This window comes from Protopterus annectens, chromosome 4.part0, assembly GCF_019279795.1.
Source record: "Protopterus annectens isolate FY-2018-M chromosome 4.part0, PAN1.0, whole genome shotgun sequence".
In the NCBI taxonomy this organism is placed as follows: domain Eukaryota; kingdom Metazoa; phylum Chordata; order Ceratodontiformes; family Protopteridae; genus Protopterus; species Protopterus annectens.
In genome coordinates this window covers 18779407-18794128 of record NC_056733.1, presented here as the reverse complement: position 1 = coordinate 18794128, position 14722 = coordinate 18779407, and the positions used below count along the sequence as shown (strand labels likewise).

Here is a 14722-nt window from a genome sequence, read left to right as displayed (position 1 = left end):
AATTTATAAAAATTTGCTTCCATCTGGCTAGCAGCATCTTAGAGGGTACATCTCACACAGACTTTCTCCTCTCTTTTCTTCCTTTCTTATATGTCTCTAGCTTTTTCTTTTCCTATTTAATTCAGGAAAAATTCACATGCTTGAAGAAAATACACACATTCTCATCTCTTGTGTCATAAAAGGATAAAACCCTGCCTACAGCCCAGGCCACCCAGGTCTGATTAGTGTCTCAGGTATTTAATGGAGCTAAATGGGGAGGTTAGGCTTGCCTGTCCTCGGGGGGGGGGGGGGCATGATGCTTACTGCCACATCTCCTTGGAGGAGAACAGCTATAGAAATGCACATTCTGTGAGTGGGCTTTCATCTCAGTAAGCTACTATCTGTTAGTAGTCTTCAGAGCCTGTTAACTAGTGTTTACATTCACAACAGAAGGCATTGTAGACCTCCTTAATGATAAAGGTACTTTGTGTTGCACCCCAGGGTACAGTACTGCGGCCATTACAGATGCCTTCTCATTGCAAGGAACTAAAAAGGCCACAAACCACACTCATGACTCTTTGTATGATGGCCACTCCAGACAGCTCTCACCCTCGTGCATCTGGTGGGTAACTCTCCATTATTAGTTCAAGTCCAGTAGAGGGAGGTTTGATAGTTGGAAGGCAAGGGGTCAAAAATTGTCTAGAAAAGTTCATATACAAAGCACACTGTTGCTAACAGCATGTCAGCTTTTTAAGCAGTGCCTTCAAATACAGCACACTTTTCCAAAGCATCTGATAAGCAAGCACTGGCAGGAAGTGAACTTTTAATTACAAGTCAATTACATCACAGCTTGTAATTTTCATTTCTTCCCATGTGAGCACTTTCCCCTCATGGATCTTATTCACCTTACAGTTGTTTTCTTACTAGAGTGTTTCCTTTATCAGCATTCAACATCAGTAGATTGTATTTTCATTTCCATACTTTCTTTAGGCATACATACATGATTGTTTTTTTCCTTTCACTGTGTTTCATTGGTTTGTTTGGAGGCTGCATGAGAGCTGACCTAAGCAGTTACTGACAGCATGAATTTTTATTTAATTAGTTTAGCTTTGTATGCAGACCTATACGAAGCTGCTCTTGCCATCTTTGGGTATTCCTTTTACTGACTGTGGCAATCTCATAATTTTTTCACTGATATGTTTATATAATTTATCCATTTGGGTTTATATGTGAAATCTAGACATATTTCTTTTCGCAAGTACATTATTTAATAGTTGATATGACTGGGACTTGTACAAAACAGACTTGTTAGTTTTGTTAATCCAGTGTTTTAGTTTATTTTACTTGTGTTGAGTGTGTGAGTGGACCAGCCATTTCTTTCTGCAGTGTGTGTGTGTGAGTGTGCGTGAGTGTGCGTGTGCGCGTGTGCCTCTGTGTGTGTGTGTGTGTGTGTGTGTGTGTGTGTGTGTATGTGTGTGTGTGTGTGTGTGTGTGTGTGTGCGTGTTTCTGTGAGTGTGCGTGCGCACGTGTGTACGTGTGTGCGTGTGTACGTGTGCATGTGCCTGTGTGTGTGTGTGTGTGTGTGTGTGTGCGCGCGCGCGCGTGTGTGTGCGCGCGCACGTGTGTGTGTGTGTGTGTGTGTGTGTGTGTGTGTGTGTGCGTGTTAATTTAGTTCACTAGTTTTTGGTTTGGGTTTTGAAAATGGAGCTACAGATAAGTCAAGTCTATGAGAGAAAATGCACCCAGACAAGAAAATATTGGTTAGGAGTAAGAGCTGTATGCCTGGCCTGTCCAAAAAAAGTCCCTGTGCCAGTTCCATAAACAATCACCCCACCCTATCAGCCATTCAAGTGAAGAGTAAAAAAAAGGCCTTTTGCAAAACATGCAGGATATTTCCTGCGGACAGTACCCAAACAATGACACCCCACCCCAAGCTCTTCAAGTGAAGGAAAAAAACTCTGTTCCTTCTACTGCTACACCAACCAGGCAGCTAGTTACAGGACACAACCTCTCCCTGCTACCAGCCATTCAGGTTCCGTTTCTGTGCCCTGACCCCAACCCTCCTTCCTTACACTTTAATTAAAAAAAAAATAATTTTTAAACTGTAGCAAACTGCTTGATATAAATGTAGTAAATAGCTGCTACGGCTTATAACCTGCACAGATTGCTCATGTTTCAGTAAAAAAAAAAAAAAAAAAAGATTTTTTGTACAGTTAAACTGTAACAAACTACTTGCTATGAATGTAGCAAATAGTGACTACAGTCTACCCTGCATGGAACTTGAATTGCTGTCCTCCACCACAGTCCCTTTCTATAAGCATTTAAACATGTCAAGTGAATGTAAAACTAGTCACTGAAAACCTACTGATGAAGTATACTGGTTGAAAGCACCCATAAGGAAACTCAATAAACTAGACAAAATTAAGTAGCAATCAGATTGCCTCATACTTTTACCTTTGAGAAGGTTACTGAAGCAATTGATGAGGAAAAATCAGTATTCGATAAGACGTTCAACCCCATTTCAGACTCAGGTATTGTTAATAAACTCTGCCAGCTAAATGTCAGTCCCTATGTATCTTGAATGATAGCAAAAATAATACCCAGAAAATTAGGGTCGGTGGCTCCATCTCCTCCAAAGACCTGTCACCAGTGGTGTACCACAGGGATCTGTCCTTGGGTCACTTCTCTTTGGCATTTACTTCTCATAGGTCAAAGCCAATGTTAAGGGCTTATTGCTCACCATGTTTGCTGATGACTGTAAACTAGATGCCATTATTAACTCTCCAGAGGACACCAAGATTCTCCAAGAGGACCTTTCCCATACAAAAAGCTGGTGTCAAAACTAAAAATAAAACTAAATGCCAAAAATGTATAATAGTATCCTTCAGTCAGCACAATATCTCCTGTGAATGTCACATTAACAACACACCCCTGAAATTGATATAGTAGTTCAGGACCTGAGAACCTATGTAGACAGTGAATTATCCTTCAATCACTATGTGTCCACTATTGTAAGAAACTCTTTTTTTCATTGTGCAACTTATATTTAACAGAATGGTGTTCAAGTCTAGGGATGTGATCGTTCCATTGTATTTGGCCTTATTAGGTCAATCATTGAGTATAATGTCACTTTTGGCATATACCTATCCTAACACTTGACACAACTTGAATTTTCACAGCATTTTCTGACCAAGAAAATCAAGGGTCTAAATTGTAAGAACTACACAGCTCATCTCAAATCCTTGTTCCTACTCTCAGTATCATACACGTTGCCAAGGGACGACCTCTGCCACTCATACAGAGCCACAGCCGACCTATCACCTCTGATCTACTGCACATCTACAAATCCAATACTGGACTAAACACCTGCTCAGGAGATCTTAATTTTCATCCCAAAGCAATTCTCTGTTGAAAAGAGTCTTTTCTCGATAACTTCAAAGCACTCTACCAAAATTCAGTTAATTGCCCATGCAAACCTCTTTGTTGTCATTATTGATGAACATCTGAAGTCTGATTAAGACATTCTTCAAATAACCAAAACAAATCATTAAAAGGTGACATCATTATAAAGGATAATACCTTATCTAACCGACTCAACTTGAAACATGCAGCAAATACCAACCTACCTACCTCCCTACTTCCATCTCTTCTCTAAGCCTCCCCCAACCTTTACAAAAACTTGAAAAATGTTATCACAAGGTGCAGCAAACTTACCTAATAGAGCTCACTACTGCACTGCCCTCAAACGTTTAAACTGGTTAGAGTTACCCCATGTTGTTAATTGCACACAAATATTAACTGCATACAAAATACTCAATTCCCCAGATAAATGCCCTAGTCTTCAATGTATTGTCCAGCCATATTCCCCAAGCAGAGCTCTTTGATCCTCAGATAAACTACTACTAACTATTTTTAAGTCCAACTATACCTGCTGGTAATAGTCTTTACTCTAGTTGCATTTCAAAACCATGGAATAACATATCTTGTCCAATTAGACAAATTTATTTGATTACTCTGTTTAAATCTAAAATAAACACTAACAGACGTGTGGTCTTGTACTTGCTTATCACCTGTCTAAAATTATTCTACACATTTTTTTCTGAACGAATATGCAATCGATTAATAAAATTTACCTGTGATAATGTAATAACATTTGTTAACTCAAAGCTAATGCTACTTGTCCTAAAATGTATCTATTGTTGTAATGTACTTTTTTTCCTTCATCTCTGTAATATGGGTTAATATTATTTTCTTAACTCTTTTATGTTTTTATTGTAACTTATTTAACTATTTTAACTCTATTTTTCTATCTTGGTGCTTCTTTCTCTCTCACTCTCTGAGCTTCCACTGAAAATGAGATTTGTTGCCCAATTAAACTATCCCAGTAAACAAATGCAAAAAAATCAATCAATAAATAAATAAATAATCTCTTCTGCAACATAAATAGAAAATATTGGAGGGGTATATATGTAGCACAGAGAATTCCTTTTCTTTGGAATTGTCCTACTCTCTACATAAAACATAGTACTTACTCTGTACATTTCAAATGCAGTCTGGAGGAATGAATGGGAAACCAGACGTTCATCCCTGCAATAGCAACCTTGTCCATTATGGAAAGTGTTGAAAGGTAAGTACAAGGCTAGCTGCCCTGGTGTGCTATTGTAAGCCTACGCAATTTCTCTTAAAGGTGAGAATCAAACCCTGTACTTTGTGTCTGTAAGGCAAACACATTAATCATTATGCCATTCTGTAACCGTTCAGCTGACTATGGGTAATTCCCATTTAAATTACAAGCGCTAAAAAAACTTAATGGGAATGCATATCTCTGCTTCCAAAGATCCTTCTGAGTCAATAGCCTAGTAAGAAGGTAAGAAATTATGACATTACTGTTATCTATAAGCATACTTACCATAAGAGTAATAGATCTGTGAGGAGCTATTACTGTAACAATGCAGCTATCTCACATTCTTCTCCCAGAGAAAGGTACAAATAGTTTTCTTGTTTTATGTGTTACTTTTACACAGTTACTAATGTTCATGTCATACCTTTATTATGTATCAGTTAAGATACAAGCCTACTACAAATGCAAGCTCCTGTAAGAGCCTTTAAGGGAAGGTCAAAGTACTGAGTAAAGTTCCTAGCAGTGCAACATTTATATGGAGGCTCATCAACGCACATATGAATCTTGGTATTAAGGCATGCATGAAGGCAGCACTGTTTTCACAGGAATGAGGTATAGCTGAAAAAAATTCTAGCTAGGAATGAAAACAGATAAAGCAGGTTAAATTCAAATGTTATGATTTGCTGTTACAGCAACCGCTCCTTGGAGATCTTCTTTTATGTTGAGTATACTTGTATACAGCTGTGTTTTCTAAGTTTCAAAAAAGATTCAAAGGAGACGAAAGTTTAAGTAGTAAATTGTCATCTTTGATTGCATTTGATGAGTACTGTTTCCTTACAGTCTTTATGCTTTACAGTTCTACAGTTATACAAACATTTCAGAAGGAGAGTAGTGTTAATTTGTTATTTAAATCCACACTTGTATTTATTTTTCAGTCCTAATGGCCACCTGGAAAAAGATTCTTATTGCAGGAATCATACTGACGGTGCTAGCTGTGATCATTTTTCTGGTTTACTACAACCACTTTAAAAAACAAAAAGGTAAGCCTTTTACATTTAGTATTCACCTGCATATCATACAAAGTGGTATGTATGTTTAGTTTTTAATAAGAAAAGTCTGTATGAATGTAAAACAATTTGTCCCGGTCCCATTCAATAAACACATCACACAGAATGATGTTTGATGACCTTTATTAAACTTTCATAAACGTAACTTATTAACCAATATTTATTACAACTGAAACATAGTATAGCTAATTTTAATCACAGCATGTAATGTTAATCAGGACAGCATGACCTCACTCATCCTGACCCAGTAAGCAGCGTCCATACCTCCACTCACTTACTTTATTTACAAAGCAGCATCTCACAACTCATTTTCCATTGACTGAATTACACCTCCAACCAAATAAGCAGCATCCTTCCCTCCACTCACTTATTTACTTATGAAGCAGCATCCCATCACTCACCTCATTTTACCACTTATTGAATTAAACATCCACCAGTAAGCAGCATCCTTACTTTCGCTTGCTTATTTTATTTATCAAGCAGCCTCCAATGGCTCACTTTCCTTTCCCAAGTCATTGAAATGGACATCCAACACCAAAGGGGGAATAGAAGAGGGCAAGCCTGTCCCTCTTCTCCGTCCACCAGCCTGACCAGGCTGTTCCCCTCCCTCCTACCAAAATTTCCAATAACCTAACCACCCATAAAAACAGAGGTTAAGCCAAACATCATTCAGTGACTGTCATCTCTAAACCAAACTGTCATCAACCCCAAGAATCCCATCATATAAGTACGAAAAGCCACCAAGTGACTAAATGGTTAAAATTATCCAAAGATCCCCAAACAATGCTAAAATAATAATATCTTCTATATATTAACTAAGTTCTCACTTATTGTAACTACCAATATTAACATCGTAGTAAGTCACAGAACATTACCTGACAAAGGTAACACCAGAACATAAACTGAAATGCCTCGCACAGCCACGCAAGTGCAATTACCTACCATCATGCTGAACTGCAGCCCTATTCCCACTCAATGTATATAATAAAGATTAAAATGAGGTTTCCTTTCAAAATCAATTAAAGATTAACCTTGCCATCCCACTATCCATTACAAACAGAAAAATGATAACGACCATCCTAGCATTTGCTGAACAATCACCTTCTGAATGACTAAAATGCACCATAACATAAAAGCCACATAAACTGTAAGCCCATGAAACTCCATTTCCCAAAAGCAACCCCCGCAACAAAACCTATCTTGACAATAATCAAAGTATGTCAAGGTTCACTATCAACCTACTGCAACCCGTCTAACCAATGAACCACTGATCAAGATTTAGTACATTCACTTAGCCTTGTCACCCATACAACTACAGTACTCGCAGCTAAATCCTCCTTAACCAACTGAACTGCTTTACCTTGCTCCCACACCTGACAAATTACTAAATCCTTCCCTACCAAACTCCTTCCCACAAATAGCTGTAGCACACATTTAACCAATCCAACAATGCCCTACCATATGCTTTACTTATAAAAGGTGTTCCAAACTCCTGCAGCAATCCTTTAACTAAACATAAACACCCATAACACTGTCATATTAAACAAATGAAAGTGAACCCTAATCCCCAACCACTCCCACTAAATCTGCTCCAGATTAAATTAAAATTCCAAATATTCAACATCCCCAATTGCCCCTCCGCCTTACCATACAACAAGCCATGAGCAATCCCCCCAAGTTACGCCCCCGACCCGAAACCCCCATAAGAGTTGTAAAGAAATGGAAATCCCATTACCAATCTTATCCATCTGCCCAAAGGGTCATCCCAGTGAATAAACATTCCTCAAAAATTACAAATTTTAGGAACCCAAAAGGGGTCTACAACATCCTAATCCACCCTTATTCCAAAAATTTCATCCCTTGAATTTTTAACTCAACCCATAGCCTGCATCTACTAGCAACCCCCGAAACAATACCTTGCTTGAGTCTACAAACTGCTGATTAATGTAAACCTACTCCTGACACACACCACCTACCTTGTAATGGTCTGTCAGACTCTTACTCCTACAATCCCACCCACTGTTGCCAAATTCAGTGGTTAGCAGTGCTAAAACCTCTACTGTATGACAGTTAATCCTTTCAAGCAACTTCTCCTGCTATCCATCAATGCCAACACTGAAAACCAGTTAAGATCCTTCCTTTCAATGTCCTTCATTCCTGCTGGCCCTCAGTCCCAAAACCATTCCCTTCAAATTACCTCCATCTCCAAAATTTGCTGTCTCCTGAAATAACCCTATCCAGATGCTCAAAAGCCCAACCATTAACTTCTAAACATAAATCTACCACAATGTACCTTCAGCATGCACCAACCTATTAAACCTTACCCAATGATGCTCAATAAAGAGAAGGCATAAACCTACCAAGTAACCCAATTTAACTACTTGACATATAAAATTCTAGAACCTGAAGAGCTGCAAAACATTCATTAATCCATTCCTGTCCATAGCTTTCACCACAATGCTAACTGTCAAGGCAGCCCAGCCCACAGAATAACCCATTGGGACCGCCTTACCCTAGGAACGTAAAACCCCACTACCATGCCCCCAAAGCCTGCCCCAAACCTCATGCTGTGGTAACTCCACCCCCTATGGACAACCCAAACTCCCTTAAAAAAAAAAAACTTCACCCTGCCTGTGACTTAACTTTACTCACCTGTCCCCACCTGTAGACCAATTCCAACATGCTAAAATGAGTATTTACTAAAGTAGGATTACCTGCAATTGCATTATGCACCACTCCACCATCCAAAAGCATCCACCACAACAGCATCCATCACCTTTCAAGAGTACTTCCTTGAAGCCACCAACTGATGCACACGCTGCGCTTCCCCATCTGCAAAAGAAAAGATAACTGCAAATGCTAAGCACAAACCAAACTTCTTAATAGTAGGCACTGCCAGAGGTCCACCTTACTCATCAGTTGCAATGGCCTCTACCCTAAAGAACCTGGCAACACCATATTCCTCAGCAAAACCTTTCACCAACGGCAAAAGAACTTAATGCAGCAAAACAGTTTTATGACTCAAACAGCAAAGTACAGACATCAAAAGTCCTGGGTTATGTACCTCCTAACTTTCAATGTGAACGCAGGGCAGAAGGGTACCTTGGATGACCTATGTGGACAGAATAGCAGATGCAAGGGCAAGTGTGACCCTCACTGTGCCAGCACGAGTCTTTTCTGAATGGTCTAAGTAAGGAATGAACAAAGACAACACAGCGCATGGCAGTTGCATGACTCTTCCTTTAGCCCTGAATTTTGACTTGTATGAAGTCTCCAAAGTAAATGTAAGCCATTACTTTCTGACTTCTATTTAATGACTCACCCCCAAGTCACCAGCAAAACCAACATAAACGCACACACACACACACACACACACACACACACACACACACACACACACACACATGCACACAGTTCACCACTATGTTATTACTGCTAGGTAAACCAATTTCCAATAGCTAGTTCCTGAAAGGAGCAGACAAGGGTTCTATTGTCTAGAGAAACGAAAAGAGAGTTATGGGAAAAACTTAAGCAATACATAATGTTAATTCTACCAAAGTGGAATAAGAACATTTTCAGAAAAGTTGCACCACTTTATCTGTAATCCATTTCTACAAAGACACTAGTGAATGCAACACATTACACCATAACTGCAGCAACTTTTGGGATCAATTAATCCCTTCAATGACCCATTTCTATAGATTGCATCCTCTTATAGCCCACAAAACAAGGCCAGCTTCAAAGAAACCACCTAGAGCCAATATACCTTCCTTGACCATCTTCCACCACAATACTTTACTGATACCTTCCCCATGACTGTGCCATTCTCCTAAACCACAGCTGCCAGCACAACCACTACCATTGAGCCACACGGATGACATGAAGTCCTGCACTCTGTGACCATGCCAAGAAGCATCCACCAACAAATGCAAAATCCAAATGAAACAATGCTCGTGCCCATTGATCACTTCATCCACATACTCTCCCAGTCATTTTCCAAAAAGTTTAACTTTGTTGGGGCTGAGATCTAAATGCAAGTAGTATCCCCTTTCCCCCTCCCTGTCAAGTTCTGGTTCCCATTATTCATCTTTAAGACAGAGTAATAAATTGAATAATAAAACAATTTATTCAGGAAATTGTTAAATAACGGACACTTTCATCACACCAGTTTTATGAGGAACAGACGAAATGAGAGAAGGGGGGGGCAGTCTGCCATTAAAACAAATTCTATCCCCTACAGAGGCCAAATATTGCTCTTACTGCCAGAAAGTTGCTAAAATAAGAGGACTCCTGTCAACATGTATAGTCAGAAGGATACAAAGTACGAAACTTAACGTCCACTTTCCAATAATTACAATCTCAGCGGCCTGCCTGAAAACCACTTCCAAGCAGAACAGACACAAATAAGGAAGAACCCGGCCAATCTGCAAAACAGAAAACTTACTTTATCATATTTTAATCCTGCCCTCCGCCCAAAACAGTTAAGTAACAATGTACATGCTCAATGAGCAACTGTACGCTGGAAGCCTGAAAAACACCACACATTATCTCCTGCAACCTAGTGGGCACAGTCCGACTATAACAAGCCACGAGACACTACCTGATCACCACCAATGGCATATGAGCTAGAGAATCACTACCACAGTGGTTTTTTTTTTTTTTTTTTTTTGAAAATTAGAATTATTTCTCAGCTATCATGACTGCTCTCTAAGGTTTTCACAAAGAGCACATAACAGAAAAGGGACATTTTCCATTTTAATTATTTATATATCATTTTGTTTTCCAGGATTTTTAAAGCCTGAATCTTTTTGTTTTACTGTGGAGCCATAAGATCATTGGGAAATGCATATAAAACTATGCTGAGCATATGCTGTTACAGACTGGTAACTATGCTCATATGAGAAACGATACATGCTATGCATGAGCGACTGTATAATACAGTTTATAGCATTGTCATGTCCCAAAAACAAATGCTTACTTACATTATTTAACAAGATACCAGTAACAAGATAGTCTGCGTTCCTAACACTTTCCCCATTCTGTGAGAAGCTGTACTGTTGACTAGTTATGTGTGTGCCTCGCAACCCGCCTGAAACTGTAAGCTTCACTTTTTTTTTCCACATTCCAGTCAAGATTAGCTCGCAAAGTTGTACAGAGAGTCCATAACAATTCCCTTAATAGGAAGGCATGGTTCTACCACATAACTGAAATACAAAACCACCCCACCAGTGAAATAACTACGAAACTTCACCAACAAACTTTTTGCCTTCCTTTGTTCACAACCAAATTCTGCACTCAGGCCCTGCAATCTACCAACCATGTTCACTACGTGCTCAGTTCTCTTTCAATTTGACAAAACAACCCAATCCAAGCACAGTGAAACTGCTCATTAGAAGGACAAGCTGGGAAAATGTTAAGGCTGTGCTAACAACCCACTACTACTGCCACCAGTAACATGAAAATTGTGCACATTTCAAGCAAAGATCTAAAAGGCTCACCCAAATGACCCACAGCAGATTCAAACTATGCCATTTACAAATCATTACAGCCAACACCTAAGTCGAAGACTTGAGGAGCATGTCATGGAAAACCACTTCAGAAAGTATTCCATTTCTCCCTTCCTTGCTAATGCTAATTTTCAATATTTGGCTCTGCCCCTTCAAACGTATGCTAAGAAACAGAATGGCAGAAACAGATGTCCTTATGCCAACGAAGTGCCTATATCCAATGCTTATCCAAGTATCAGCCATTTTCTTACCTAATGTATTAAAAGAAATGGAAAAACTTCCTCACTCCCTCCTAAAGAATTAATGAAAGGGGATTAAAATGATCTGGCAGATATATGTCCCTAACTTTGCAACTTGACATAAAAAACAGTAAAAAAAAAAAAAAACACTAACACTGTAATCTGGCTCCACCATACCATACCTTACCACTATAATCCTAGGCCTACCTCTACCCTTAAGTACCTACCGGTCATCACGGACATAATACTTGCTATAGCAAGTTCACACCAAAATGTGACTCCCTATCCAGTTACAATTGTATAAAACCCTTAAGCCCCTCCCTACCCTTATGTCATTTCCTCCTAATCTTTATTCATTCCAAATTAACTCTGTCATCCCCTTACCCTCTTAACTCCCACTAATGTATTTATCTAACCCTCCCCTCTGAAGTTGTTGCTGGACAAATTGGTTTGTTAGCAAACCTCATTTATGCTAAACTGAGTAATTAATCCTTCTCTTCCATGTATGCATCCACTAAAGAAGGGTTGCATAGAGTCCAAACTACAACTATTTAACATCTTAGAGCTTTAGACTCCCACTAATGCTGTGTATGATTTATTTCATATAAAAGCTGATTATACTCCATAATATCTGTAGCATATTTCTTTGTAGCTAGTGTACTGAACTCACACATGCTGTCTTGTGATTGATCTGATCACACATTTTAACAGAAAACATATGAGTGTTCATCCCCCTTGCCTTACATGTAGCCTTGGCTGCGTAAAGGGATCACTGTAGTTAATCACATATCATTGCATCATATTACAAGAGATCAAAGGAGACAGATCACATTCAGAATGCTGAAGTAAGCTTTACTGAATTTTAGATTTGTTAAACTTGGAGAAGATGGAAAGGTGTACTTTACTTTGTTTTATACCGCTTCCTTGTTTTCCATGTTTGTGCAACCTCAGAGTTGATATATATATATATATATATATATATATATATATATATATATATATATATATATATGGGTTCCATACACTAGATCGAATTTTCACTAATTCGAAATAGTGCATGGAATGCTCACTACAGCAAAAGTACACAGTCGAAAGTGCACTTACGCAAAGTTCAGTACAACGAACGGGTGTTGTACTGAACGTCCGTGCAGTACTCACGGACCTTAGGGTTAGGGCACGGGTCATGGTAAAGGGATAGCTATCCCCTTACCATGACCCGTGCCCTAACCCTAAGGTCCGTGATGACTGCAGCGCAGTGAAGGACATAGCAATGTCCTCCACTCTGGTGTGATAGTCACGATCCTTAGGGTTAAGGCATGGGTTAGGGTAAGGGGATAGCTTTACTAACTATCCCCCTTACTCTAACCTGTGTCCTAACCCTAAGGTCCGTGACTGTCGCACCATAGTGGAGGACATAGCTTGTTTTTTATGTCCTCCGCTGTGCTGCGGTGTTTTCAGTGAAGTGCACTTACGCAAAAGTTCACTTTTGTTAAAGTGAACTTTCACAGAAGTGAGACTTCCTATTGCAAGTTCGAAGTAGTGAACTTTCGTTCTTGTAATAGGAATCCATATATATATATATATATATATATATATATATATATATATATATGGGTCTACTTCATAACATTGAAATTTCATAACGCTGAATTTCATAACATTGAGACTATAATATCGAAAATTCAAAACAGTGAAAACCCAAAACACTTAAAACTCAGAACATTGAAATTGTACTTCATAACATTGAAAACTACATTGCACAATTAAATAAGATCCCCTCCACCTACAACAACACCTAACTAATAAACTTTCTACTACATTTCTGCAGGGAGGCAAGCCCTCCTGCACCACCTCATGAGGGTGGCTTTGTCCTCCCACTCCCCCAAAAATTAAATATACCAACTCCAAGATCACACTATAAAAAGTTCATTTCCTAACCTGTTAGGAAATTAACTTTTTTCTACTGTAGTGAGATCTTGGAGTTGGTATATTTAATTTACGGGGGTGAGGTTAGGAAATTAACTTTTTTCCACTGTAGTGTGATCTTGGAGTTGGTATATTTAGAGCCCCCCACATAGGGAGGTGCAGGGTGCTTGCCCCCCTGCAGAAATGTAGTAGAAAGCTTGTTTGTTAGTTAGGTGTTGTTATAGGTGGAGAGGATGTTATTTACATATGCATTGTAGTTTTCAATGTTATGAAGCACACTTTCAGTGTTCTGAGTTTTCTATGTTTTGGGTTTTCAGTGTTTTGGGATTTAGATGTTTTGGTCTCAATGCTATGAAATTCAACGTTATGAAATTTCAATGTTATGAAGTAAACCCACACACATATCTATATATATATATATATATATATAGAGAGAGAGAGAGATCTACTTGACATTACCAAAATGTCAGTAGACTGAATTTTAAATAACTGAGATCAAAAGGGCAAAGTTACATATAATTGAAACTTCACTATGCTGACATCCAGATGACTGAATGTTTAAAATAACGAATTTGAATCTGAGCGGAACAGGAAATCCGCTCATTACCACACTACAGTGCGATCTGGAAGATGGTATATTTAACTTACAGGGGGTTTGGGGGAGTGCCGCCCCCCTGCAAAAACATAAAATTTAAAATTAACATGATTGTGAATGTTGGTTTAACAAATATCCACGGAATATTTTTGCAGAGTAGCTGCATGAATATTCACTGAGATTTATTTGTATGCGGGTATTGGTTTGTGGGAGGGATTTGGGGGAGAGTTAGGTAGCTGTTTAATACCTTTAATTTGACAGGGTAGTGCTTAGCTGAGAAAAGTTGTTGCTTTTGTTTGTGCATTACATGTGAGGTACATTGCATGTTATCAGAGTCTGTGTTTTGACAGTCGGCGATCTGCATTTTCAGCCTTGTGTGTTTTCACCATTTTCATCTTAGTTATTTGAAATTCAGTCTACTGACATTTTGGTAATGTCAAGTACACCGATATGTATGTAGATATATATATATATATATATATATATATATATATATATATATATATATATATATATATATATACATATATACATACACACATATATACATACACACATATATATATATATATATATATATATATATATATAAGGATCTACTTCACAATGCTGAAATTTCAGAATGCCGACAACCATATGACCGACATCCGAAATCTCGACATTGTAAGTACACCATGTAAAAGGAAAATAAAATTTCCTTTCAACTGCTAGCAGGGGGGGGTCTGCCCCCCTGCACCCCCCATGGGGGGCTCCACCCACCACACCCCCTGTAACTTTAATATACCAA

General features: G+C 38.7%; 1 protein-coding gene across 3 annotated transcripts in view; it reads left to right on the top strand.

Moving 5' to 3' along the window:
- LOC122799168 (platelet endothelial cell adhesion molecule-like) overlaps positions 1 to 14722 on the top strand; it is an 879258-nt gene that overhangs the window by 618644 nt on the left and 245892 nt on the right. For all 3 annotated transcript variants that reach the window (XM_044068057.1, XM_044068059.1, XM_044068058.1), the window contains one exon: positions 5537 to 5641. In XM_044068057.1, coding sequence (XP_043923992.1) covers positions 5537 to 5641 — 105 coding nt within the window. The remainder of the gene's footprint in view (positions 1 to 5536; positions 5642 to 14722) is intronic.